General features: G+C 51.0%; 1 protein-coding gene across 2 annotated transcripts in view; it reads right to left on the bottom strand.

Moving 5' to 3' along the window:
* Positions 1–1437: 1437 nt before the first annotated feature.
* A4galt (alpha 1,4-galactosyltransferase (P blood group)) overlaps positions 1438–12567 on the bottom strand; it is a 30828-nt gene continuing 19698 nt past the window's right edge. Inside the window, exons 2-3 of one of the 2 annotated variants that reach the window (XM_005067039.4) lie at positions 5202–5340; positions 1438–3258 (exon numbers count right to left, since the gene is read on the bottom strand). In XM_005067039.4, the coding sequence (XP_005067096.2) occupies positions 2162–3258; positions 5202–5229 (1125 nt within the window). In that variant the 5' untranslated portion in view covers positions 5230–5340 and the 3' untranslated portion in view covers positions 1438–2161. Of the gene's footprint in view, positions 3259–4838; positions 5341–12567 lie in introns of those variants that run through there. The other variant, XM_013111015.3, reaches the window with a different exon arrangement.

The raw sequence follows: 12567 nt of genomic DNA, 5'->3' as shown, positions 1-12567 counted from the left end.
GGCTTCCTAAGAAGCAGTGTGCATTGTGGGTAGCAATGAGAGCTGGAGAGGTATTGCAGGCAGCACGGCAGGAGCACACTGGGTATCAAGATGCTGCTATGAGGTGGAAAGGAGCCAAGAATATGAGTTTAGTGTGGATGAAGGAGGAGGCGGGACCAAGCTATGAAGGGTCTTGAGTGGTAGCCTAAGTGTTAGGGGTGCTAGCCTATGTTTTGAAGGCTACAGGGTGCAATGGATGAGCTTACGGGGAGGGAGTGATTCTTTCATTTCTGTGTGCTACCCCATTAGGGTCTCACCGTATTATGATCATGAGGCTAAACAACCCCCAATCCTAGGAAATCATTTCACTTGTTCCAACATGTACAGTTACATATAGGGTTTGTATTGTTAAAACCTGTAGTTCTAAAACAGAAAGAAATTTTCAAACATCGGTGAACCTGGGCATAGTAGCTCATGTCTACAATCCTACCTCTTGGGAGACTGAAATGGGAATTGCAGTAAATTCCACACCAGCCAGCCATGATGTAGAGACTTTTGCTGTTGTTGTCAATGTGCACGTGTGTATGAGCTGGAGGAGATGCCCTGGAGCTGGAGTTACAGGTGGTTATGAACTGCCCAAATTGGGTGCTTGGAACTAAATTTGGGTCCCCTGGAAGTGTAGCAAGGGCTCTTAACAGATGAGCCATCTCTCCAGCCCCCACCACTGAGATCTCTTCAAATGATACTGTGATTGATTGGAGAATCAACTGGAGAATTGGCTTAAAATTCATTGTCTTCATCAAAACCTCACCTGCTCTTGAATACCCTTGGAGCCTGGCAGCTCAGCCCCTTACTGAGCTGTCCAAGCCTGTTTGCAGAGCCCAGGGCTAATATGTCTCCCTGCTTCACTGCTGGAGAGTGGCCCAGGGCTCCTTGCAACCTCCCAACCCCCTATCACCCATGGGAATGCCCAGCCAAAGAAAGAGTCAGTTGTGACTGCATAGATGTTTCTGTGACTCAGCCCCTGGGGGCTGTATAGCAAGGCACTTCCAGGAGCTCCCATAAGCCTGGCTAGGCTTCTAGGACAAGGCCGGAGTCCCATCACACTGTGGTGTTCATATTGAGCCCCATGTAGGCTAAAATGGATGGAGGCTTATGAAGGGAGACGAGTAGGCTGGGACACCACTTCAGCTGTTTGTGAGCTTTGAGAAGTGAGGCGAAACCACAGGCTCCTCTCAGTCAGTCACCCAATTCTGAGCCCAGCCTCTCCAAGTGAGTTTTGTGACCCATGAAATGGCTACTCTCCAGTCCCTTTCCCATCTATAGGATACAGTGTGTGTGTGTGTGTGTGTGTGTGTGTGTGTGTGTGTGTATGCTCGTGTGTGCACGTGTGCGCGTGCACGTGCATGGGCAACGCTCAAGTCTGTGTTCACAAATGTGCTATGTGACCATGGGGCATTAGGTGTTGGTAAGTCACTTTTATTAGCGCCTCCAGTGTCTACAAAGGTGGGGCGGTGATTTAAAACACTTTTTCCAGCCAGGTGGTGGTAGTGCATCCCTTTAATCCCAGCACTTGGAGGCAGAGACAGGTGGATCTCTGTGAGTTCAAGGCCAGCCTGGTCTACAGAGCAAATTCCAGGACAACAAGGCTACACAGAGAAATCCTGTCTTGAAAAACCAAAACAACAAAACAAAAAACACTTTCCCCAGGAATTTCTACTTCCCCTGCTTGCTGGAATGGGCTGTGGCAGATCTTCACAGCGGTGCCCCAAGGGAGGAAAGATTCCCAGAGAGTTCTGCCCCTCCCCTTGGGCTCATGAAGCTGGGAGAGCCCCACCCTTCTTAGCATTTCTACCCAGGCCTCTCTGAGTTCTGCTCCTGGCCTCATCTGTCTTCTTGCCTTAGAATGCTCTTCAGTGTTCCAGGCTTGCTGATCTAGCTCCTTAAGGCCCCAGATGCTACTAATTCTAGACCCACTTGACAGCCCAGAACACTGGACAAAGTGTATCAACCAGTCTCACTCTGGCCCGGAGGGGCAGGTGTACAGAGGCGGCACATATTCCCCAGGCCAGCCTCGGTCTCTTCTAAAATCAGCAGCAACAGCTCAGAGCCCTCTTTCCCTCCTGCTCACCTTGCCTCCCTGGGGAAGGCAGTAACGGTGCTGATACAGCCTGCAGGGTCCTCACAAGTACATCTTCATGACTTCATGTGTTGTGGGGCAGTAGCGGGCATGTAGCTGGGTCAGCAGAGCCCTGGATGTGGAATCTAGGTGTGTACCCTGACTTTTCTTGTTCCACACATGAGCAGCATAGGTGGCATTGAGTAGCCGTGCCATTTCCTCAGGGCTGATGTCTTCAAAGTATCTCTTCCAGTCCTGCCAGGGGATGGGGTAGAAGGCCTCAGGGGGCAGAGCAGTGACTCCACGGCAAGTGTGGCTCTCCTTCAGGCTGCGGATGGAACACCACTTCTTGAAGACTCGGGTGAGCAGTTGGGGGCCCTGGTGGCCCCAAATCCAACCATTGTAGTGGTCCACAAAGTCACGTATGCACAGTTCCAAGAAGTCATGGTGGCGCTCGAAGGCCAGGAAGGCTCCGTTGAGGACGTACCGGGATTGGACACCTAGCGTGTTGGTCAGATTCCTCAGGTTCTTGAGGACAATGAAGTCTGTGTCCAGGTAGATGCCACCGAACTTCCATAGAAGCGCAATCCTGGAGGCATCAGACAGCACTGGCAGCAGATAGGGCTCCCAGCTGCTCCGCACCTCCAAGTACCAGGCTGCCAGCGGCGTGTCCTGAAACAGCTCCTTCAGGTCCAGAGGTTGTATCTGGACATTGGGGAAGCATCTCAGGAGGGAGATGCCAAGGTTCTGAGGCAGGGCTGTCTTGTCTTTATACAGCCCTTTCATGAGCACCACCACCCGGGACTCTGGGTGTGCCCTGGCAGCCGACTCCACGGAACACATAAACAGAAAGCTAGGTTTGGTCCTGTCTGAGGTCTCTAGGAAGAAGATGTTGCCTGGGACAAAGATGCCAGGTGAGGCCAGCTGGGGGCAGGGGACGTCCACTGGCAGGCTGTTCTGTGGTTCGTGGTCATTGGGTGTACCCACAGTGTGCCAGTAGATCATGATGGAGACAAGGAATGTGAATTTGAAGCTGATAATGAAGATAGTGAAGACCCGCTGTCTGGGGGTGCCCCTGAGCATCCTCAGCAGGCAGTTGGGGCGCTTGAACATGGTCTCCCCCAGATCACAGCAGGAGATGCCCACGAGGATTGACTGGTCTGTAAGAAACGAGCACCAGCATTCAGGTCGGCTGGCTACAGGAACCCCCGACCCTCAAGAAACACATTTCCTGCCAACACCAGGTGCCAAAGCTGGGGGTCTCTGGGACCTAAGAGGCATGAGCTGTACCCTGGCCAGCTGGTTGCTCACCTGTAAAACACAACTGAACTGGAGCCTGGGCAAGGTCCTTTTTGACTTGTGTAGTAAACTTGTGAATGTCTGGGAACCAGAACCAGTGACTCCCACAGTGTGCAGCCAGAGTCTAGCAGATACAAGGACATTCAGAAGCAACCACTTTGTCACACTAACCTTGACAAAATCTGCCTCTTTTGGCCTACTGGGGCAGTAGCCTATCCCTTGACCCTCTCAGTTCCATGAATAGGCCTTGGCTCACTCAAAGACTCAATATCTCAAATGCATTTGGCATGAAGACCTGGGCTCGCAGAGATGACTCAGGCAAAAACACGAGGACCTGAGTTTAAATCCTGGGAACCCATGCAAGTCAGGAACAGCAGTACATGCATATAACCCCAGCACTGGGGAGGGACAGACAGAGTAATAGTTGGGGCAAGTGGTCTTTTACCTAAGGATTTATTTATTGTGTATTACTTACTTCATGTACATTGTGTTCTTCCTGTGTGTGTGTCTGAGTACCACATGTACAAAGTGTCCTCAGATACCAGAGGAGGGCACTGGGTCTCCAGGGACTGGAAACGGGAGGTTGTGAGCTGGTATCATGTAGGTGCTGGGAATCAAACCTGAGTCTTCTGGAAGAGAGTCAGTGCTCGTAACTGAGCCAGCTTTATAGCCTCAACTTATTTCATGTTTAATTATTGTGCGTTGGGGGGGGGCACATTGTATACTAGTGTAGATGCCTGCAGAGATCAAAAGAGCCTGTTGGATCACCTGGAGCTAGAGTTACAGGTGGTTGTGAGCCATCCAACATGGGTGCTAGGGACCAAACTTGGGTCTTCTGTAAGAGCAGCAAGTACTCTTAACTGCTCAGCCATCTTTCCAACTCACAGAGATCTTTCTGCCTCTGCCTCCTGAGTGCTGGGTTTAAAGGTGAGTGCCACTACTGCCCTTTTTTTTTTTTATTTTAATTTTAAGTTTTTAAAGAGAGGGTCTCACTGTATATCCCTGGCTGTCTTAGAACTCAGAGATCTGCCTGCCTCTGCCTCCCAGGCACTGGGATTAAAAACATGAACTTCTATATCTAAAAGACTTTTTATTGGTGAGGATGGCCTTGAATTCACTATATAGACTAGGCTGCTTTTTGACTCGTGATCCCCCTGCCTCAGCCCCTCAGCTGGGACTGCAGCTATGCACCACCAAGCCCAACTGCTTCATACATTTGCTCCTCTAACAAATATTGATCATCTAACCAACATAGCAGCATTTCATACATGCAAACCTGTCAAACTCATACAAGCACCTGAAAGGGTTAATTCTCACCCCTGCCTTAAGGACAGGGAGGTGGATGGCTATGTCCCTCATGCTGTCCCCAGGCAGAAAGTGGCAGGATGTGTATGGGAGGAGTGTCTGGGTGGGGGTGTGGGCCTGTACTCTTCCACATTACCTCTTCCTGGAGAGAGCTGGTCTGGGAAGGAAGTGAGAGGCCAGGATGGCGCCTGGTTCACTGGAGGAACTCAGCCCTATAACCAGAAGATCAACAGCAGCCCTGGCCCCAGGTCCCACCATATCTGTTGTATCTTCCAGGTTGCATTCACACCCTTCAGGCCCTTGGCATCTCCAGCGGACAGTTGCATCATTTTGACATTAGGAACCCGGAAACTTGCATGGACAGAGGCCAAATGACTAGACACAGTCAGGTAGGTGCTGTGGGAACCTGAGCTTTGAGTCCCTTCCAGGACACTTGGAATAGCCATCCCACAGGGGAGAGGTGGGGTTTGGGCTCTCTCCGGGTTAAAGGGCTACTGACCAGCCTGGGCAGCCCATGGTGAGGACATGGAGTCCTAGCCGCCTGCAGGCATCCTGAATGTGCGTACTGGGTTAGGAGACCATCCTCTGTGCCAACAGGGACATGGTGTATCCTCTCATGACCCGGTCTGCCAGCCCACCTGCAAAAGATGGAGGACAGAAATCGTGAGAGAGTTGTAGGCCGTCAGCAGCTCATCACTTTGGCTTTCAGAGTGCAGCCCTGTGGGAGGACCGTCTGGAGACAGAGGGACAATACAATCGACTAGAACTCCCTGGGTGAAATGGCACCAGGGAGAGGAAGGAAGGGTGGGTTGAATGGAGTAGTTGTTAGCCAGTGGGAATGCTCACCGTCATCAGCACCACAGTCTGTAGGGGACTGTGGGAAGCACCGAGGAAATCAACCAGCTACCTCTCAGCAAACGAGAGTCAAAGACTGAATCCCAGCACTGGAGGGTCACAAGTTCCAGGCCAGCCTGGACACACACGCACGTACACACGCACGTACACACACGTTTTTTGAGACAGGGTTTCTCTGTACAGCCCCAGCCATGCTGGAACTCACTCTTTGCATTTGTTTAGCATCTAGAACCTGCCCAGCTCTTGATAGTGAGGGAATCAGTGAGCTGGCAGATGAGAGGCAGAGCAGACGGGCACCAGTGAGTGAGCAAGGCTGGAGCCAAGGCCAGTGAGCTCCTTGACTCTAGCCAGGGTTGTGCATGGGAGGGAGCTGAGACAGACCCCAGAATAGCACAGCTGTGCTCTCCTCCTTTGAGGAGTGAGGCTATTTTAGTCATAAGCACTTTTTTTTCTTTTTGGTTTTGGTTTTTCAAGACAGTTTCTCTGTGTGGCCCTGGCTGTCCTGAACTCACTCTGTAGACCAGGCTGGCCTTGAACTCAGATCCACCTGCCTCTGCCTCCTGAGTGCTGGGATTCGAGGCATTTGCTACCACCACCCTTCGGTCATAAGCATTTTTAACCCAGTGGGAGACAGACAGACATCTACCTGAATGTGGGTCACCAGACTGTCGCACCTGCTGTGCGGCCTGCATCCGAGAATGTAGCGAGGTGGTCGGGATAGATGACACAGAGACAGGTCGGTTGCTTTAATAAAACTTTATGCTTCCCAAGTCAGCTTAGGAAAACTCCCAAGAAAAAATGCTTCCCTTTTTAAGGACTTCTGCCATCCATCTACATACAATTCTTTCCAGACTTCTCACCCTCCTGGCTGGTGGTTTAATCTCCAGGCCCCAGAATCCGGAGACACAGCAGGGGGGGGACAGGAAGAAGCATCTAGCCGTAGGGGGTGTCAAAGTCATGGTATTTCAGTGAGCAAGCCCTTATCTGAGCCCTATCAAGAGCTTTATAGCACTGAATTGTTTTCAGTAAACAGTATCTCACAGCTGCCTGCTCCCAGGCTGAAGGGGAAGTGGGTTTCTGCTCAAAGTCTGGTGTCCCCACACCAGACATCAGCAGAGTGCACCTCTGCCTATTTGGGGCCCCAAGTCCTGGGATGCCCTGACTGTGCCATGGTACAGGGTAGAACCCAGGCCTGAGGTGGGGTAGGATGTGTCTGACCACAGTTGGAGGTGCTAGACTCAGGCCACACCATATTTGGTGTCCAAGCTGAAGACCCAGGAATAGAAGTCATATCCTGGGCCAAGTTGGCCACAGCTCAATACCCATGTGACCTCAGACTCAAATGCTCCCAGCCCCCCTGGGTGGGCCTGTGGCTGCACCCCAAGTCCCGGCCCTTGTCAGAAGAGCTTGGCATGTCCCATTGCCACCCCCCTGTCCCCAGGCTTCCTTCCCTAGGGCAGGACGTTTTTCCAGGTAGTGTGTTATCTGCCGCATTAAGCCCTTCCTATTGTCAGGGCTTTCAGTCATTCATTGCAGACAACGAGACCGAGCAGAGACACAGGCTGGCAGAGGCAGAGCTTGGCACCAGTTCCAAGCACTGTTTTCCAACCTGAGTGCTGCTGCACCCTTAATGGCTGTACCTCCATCTGTTTCCTTGCCTGACTATGAGCCAGGACAGTGTCCAGGGAATAGTCCGATACAGCCCACACTGAACTCCGGCGATCCATCCCACCCCTGGGCTGAGTGCCAACAGAATGGCTCACAGAAAACCTGTGCTGAGCCAATGGAGGGTCAGATGTTCTGATGGTGACTCAGACAGGGTCCCCACTCAGGCTGGCTATCCATGGTACCTCACCAGTTCCCCTTTCCTGGCCTCTGCAGACACAACTTACACCCTATCCAGGGATCCTCATAAGATGCAAGGAAACACAAAAGGCCCCATTCAATAACCAAGCAGGGTCTCTTGGTGACACACCTAGGAGAAACAGGAACATGGAATCTGAGGAGCTGAGCTAGGGCTGTAGAGTGGACACAGGGGAGGCCCTTGCAAGGTGGGATGTGGGGGAGAAGGGTGACCCCATCAGTGTCTAGAGGCGAGTCTGCACGGGTTTCCAGGCCACCAGACAAGCCATGCTAGGATGGGGTGAACCCCTGACCTATGACATGTGGCCCGAGGAGTCATAAGACAAAGTCCCAGGTTAGCTGGAGGCTCTAAGCCTTGCTGAGTCTCCCTCCCTCCTCCCTCCCTCCTGCTTTCTTTTCAAGACAGGGTTTCTCTCCAGAGCTTTGCTGTCCTGGAACTTGTTCTGTAGACCAGGCTTAAAACAAAACCCATCTGGCCTCAGGGGAAAAAGCCATCTGGCCTCAGAGAGAATGATGTGTGTCTAGGGTCCTGCCTGAGAGACAGGCCTCCACAGGCCACAGTGATAAAGGTGTTTTTTATCGGGCATCTGTGAAGGGCCTGGGAAAGAAAGGACATTGGTGTTAGGTCCCTAAGGCTGAGGCGCTATTTAATATATCAAAGTGGACTAGGCTGCTGGGTTCTCCCAGCATCCCTCAGTCTCTACAGGGTCCTCCTGTGTAGCATACCCCACCCTACCCCAAGCTTCTCCAGCCCAGGGGCTGGGCCGCCCTTCCCCCACCAGCCCTCCCCTATATAATCCAGCCATTTTGGTTCCCACCCCTTTCTAGTCTGCCATTTACTCTCTTGGCCAGTCTCTTAGGCCAGGCTGCTCCTATGGTCAGTGGTTTCTCTCCCCTCACGGTCCAGCTCAGTACATATCCACTCTGGACTCTCCCAGAGGTCCCTTCATGCTCTTCCTTGTATCCACAATAAACCTCCTCCTCTACCATACCTAGAAGCAGGTATGTCTGTCCTTCCTTCCTTCCTTCCTTCCTTATTTCTTTTCGTTCAAATGGGACACTCTCTAAGGTCATGGAGGACACAGTGGCCCTCTCACTCCCGTCTCCAAGCTCAGTAATACATGTGGCCAGGAAGCAGCTTTGACCACGACTGGCCCTCTTTTTAGTATTGTGTCGTCGTCATCATCGTCCCCCAGCTCTCAAGAGCGAACATCAGAGCACACAATTCCCATGCCGTGATCACACTTGCTTCTGGTGCAGTCAAGACAAGTTCCCTTCCTATTGCCTTCTGCTCTACTTAGACAGGGACTAAGGTGTCCCAGAGTCCCCCAGCCCACTTCAGTGCCTCTTCCCAGCAAGGCTGTGTACAGGACACATGCCACAGGACACGTCACCTCCCTGAGCCGTGGGTCCCTTGCAGTATCCAGGGTCCAGGCAACCGTAGGAGACCTAGGCAGGGGCTCACCCAGGACAAGGAAAGAAAGCTCTGATTCCGCTGTGCTTCCTGGACCATCAGGGACACTACAGATGATGCTCCCACACAGGGGGCTGGGCTGCAGAAGTAGTTCACTTGACAGAGTGCTGACTCAGCATCCATGAAATTCAGGATTTCATTCCCAGCACCACACAAACCAGGCATGGTTGCACATGCCTCTACTTCTAGCATTTGGGAGTTAGAGGTAGGAAGATGAGAAACTCAACGTCATCTTTTGCCGGGAGCAATCGTTGTATAAACTTTAAAGGCTGCGAACAGCCCATCCAGCCTTCCCCCACAGGAAGAGAGCTTAGAGAAAGAATATCCTGAGGTAGCTGAGGGACCTCCTGACAGAAGAACCTGGGCTCACAGGAATAGCTGATAGCAATCTACAGTTAGATTACTTCATAACTCTCCTCCCTACAGTTAGGTTATTTAGCAACTCACCCGGTCCTCTACCCTGCTAACACCTCTTATCTTCATTCCTGCTGCTCAGCCTTGGTGGTGGTCTGAGACTATCAACACCCCTCAAACACACCCCTAACCGGGTGTGACCAAGAACACTCCTCGGCGATTACCAGGCAATGACCCCTCCCTCATTTCCCCTATTTAAGCCTGCACAGAATTCTCATTAAACGCAGCTTGATCGGCCATGTTGTCTTGCTGCCACCTGCTCTTGTCTCTTGTTCCGTCATTCCAGGTTCCCGTGAGCTCGACCCCCATTGTGCCCTGCTGGGCAGGGCAGTCTTTGGCTGACCTGGCATATGAGATCCTGTCTTTAAAAAAATAAAAAATAAAGGAGCGAAGAATGGAATGTGTCAGGCCCAAAGAATACCCCATATTTCCTCCCAAAAGGGCAGACCTATTGTTACTGACTTGGTCTAAAATTGAGACTAGGCTCAGCTCAAGGTGGACTTTAGACAGCGGCTCTCAACCTTTGGGTTGCGACCCCTTTGGGGGTGGAACAATCCTTTCACAGGGGTTGTCTAAGACCATCCTGTATATCAGATATTTACAATTTATAATAATAGCAATATTATATTTTTATATACATATAATTATATGTATTACATAATAGCAATAATATAATATGAAGTAGCAACGGAAATAATTGTATGGTTGGGGTCACCACAACATGAGGAACTGTACTAAAGGGTGCCTTAGGAAAGTTGAGAACAGCTGCTCTAGAAGGATTTCTGGCATTTAGGAGAAGCCAGCATTCCTTAGGAACTGGTCCACCAAAAGGCCTGTGGCAGAAGGAACACACGGCTGTCTATTGACAACTATGGCACCTATCAGATGATCAAAGTCCATGCTGGCCTCTAGGCTCCTTCAGCCCGTTTACATGGGCTTGTTAAACATCCCAAAGCTAGCTTGCTGGCTCTTCACCTGCCCTCACCACCCCCTCCTCTATGAGGCTGGCCCCTGGGCTGTGGTGTTCACACCCTTCCATCTTCCCAGGTGGCCTTCATTCCATGTGCAATGGGAAGGTTTCTCCTCTCCTCACTCACTGCTCCTCCTGCTATTCTCTCCCCTGCTATTCTCCATGTTTCTCTGTTGCTATTCTCCGCTCTCCTCGCTTCTCTTGCAGATAGCCCTGGCCATGACCAGTCAGTCTGCTGCTTTCTCCAGACTCTTCCAGATGCCTCTGGATGCCCCCACACACTTCTTTTATCCACAAAGAAAGCCTTCCCCTTAATCATGGAGAATCCATTTCCCTGCTTCCTTCCTTCCTTCCTTCCTTCCTTCCTTCCTTCCTTCCTTCCTTCCTTCCTTCTTTCCTTCCTTCCTTCCTTCCTCAAGACAGGGTTTTTCAGGCCGGGCGTTGGTGGTGCATGCCTTTAATCCCAGCACTCGGGAGGCAGAGACAGTCGGATCACTGTGAGTTCGAGACCAGCCAGGTCTACCGAGCGAGTTCCAGGACAGCCTCCAAAGCCACAGGGAAACCCTGTCTCGAAAAACCAAGAAAAAAAAAAAAAAAAAAACACAGTGTTTTTCTGTGTAACATCCCTGGCTGACCAGGAACTCACTTTGTAGACCAGGCTGGTCTTGAACTCACAGAGATCCTCCTGCCTTTGCCTCCCAAGTGCTGGGGCTAAAGGTATGCACCACCACCACTGCCAGGCCTAGGGGAAGGTTTTTATTGCAGCTATGAGGGAGAGAACAGCTAGAGACATCTGGAAGAGTCCAGAGCAGAGCGAGAGAGAGTAGTAAACGGAACACAGCCAGCAGACTGGACCTGGCCATGCAAGAAGCAGGAGCAGAGCGACAGGAAAGGAGGGAGAGAGGGGGAGAGTGACTAATGAAGACAAAGAGGAAGAGAGTGTGAGAAAGAGCGGGAGCTAAAGAGAGAACACAGCCAAAATAGCAGGGAAGAGAGAGAAGCCCTTGAGCTAGAGAGGTTTGGGGAAGGGTAGGAGAGGAGAGCTGAGAAGTGCCAAGATGTCAGCAGGAACTTTGAAATGTGGAATAGGTATTTGTGATACTGTGGGAGCCTGGAGGCCAGCATGGGCTTTGGTATGCTAACAGGTAGCCACATGTTCCTTCAGCCAGGGATGAGGGAAATGGCTCCTTCTGGTAGAGAGGAACTGGCCTTTCAAGTTCTGAGAAATGCTTTTGTCTAACTGCCAGAATTTGGGGAAATGGAGTTTCCTTTGAACCCGACAAAGGGCTGCTGACTAGAAGCAGTTTATTAGAGTCTTACTCCACCATTTCTGCTTTCACTAGTATTTAGTATGGGCTAGTTTACTTCAGAGCCTCCATTCTTCCTATTCTACAGCTCCCAGACATGTTCCCAGGGTCTTGATGCTTGTACTTGGTTTTCATGTTTTTCTTTTTTTGTTTTTCGAGACGGGGTTTCTCTGTGGCTTTGGAGGCTGTCCTGGAACTCGCTCTTGTAGACCAGGCTGGTCTTGAACTCACAGAGATCCACCTGCCTCTGTCTCCCGAGTGCTGGGATTAAAGGCGTGCGCCACCACCACCCGGCTTGTACTTGGTTTTCTTAGGTGAAATAAGACTTATGTTCCTATTGTGGAGACCATTTTTCAAACCAACAGACCACAAAGACCATCTGAGAAACTATGCCGACTTGACTTGAAAACGAGGCTTTCTGAATCCAGCCAAATCACAACGATGTCAAAAACTTTGACAATGTGCTTATGCTAAATTCTAACAGCAAAAAGTTTTGTTTTTGTTTAAGGTTTGCTTGCTTACAAAGGTCATGAAGGACCTATAGAGGGCCCCTCCTGCTGCCACTGAGGGTGGTCATGAAGGACCTATAGAGGGCCCTTCCTGCTGCCGCTGAGCGTGGCTTACATTCTTCTATGCCTGAGGAGCGGAACTGTTAAGTTTGGCTCAGCCATGAACTAAGTTCACCTTGTAACACGTCCGTGTTAGCTCCTGATTTTCAACACCATAATATAGCTGACCCCAGCCCCTGAAACCAGGTACCCTCTGAGAGGATTGAAGAACCATCAACCACAGTAACGAGAGCAGTGTAGGAGGAGGAGGTCCTTCAACAGAGACCTAGAACCCAGGCCTCTAATCCAATGTCAGGCCGGGTGTGGTGGTGCACACCTTTAACTTCGAAGCAGAGACAGGCAGATAAATCTCTGTGAGTTCAAAGCCAGCCTTGTCTACACAGAAAGTTCCAGTCTGGCCAGAACTACACAGC

The sequence above is a fragment of the Mesocricetus auratus genome, unplaced genomic scaffold (assembly GCF_017639785.1).
Source record: "Mesocricetus auratus isolate SY011 unplaced genomic scaffold, BCM_Maur_2.0 Super-Scaffold_100010, whole genome shotgun sequence".
Classification (NCBI taxonomy): domain Eukaryota; kingdom Metazoa; phylum Chordata; class Mammalia; order Rodentia; family Cricetidae; genus Mesocricetus; species Mesocricetus auratus.
Note: the sequence above shows the minus strand (reverse complement) of the source record. Positions and strands in the feature narration are given on the sequence as shown.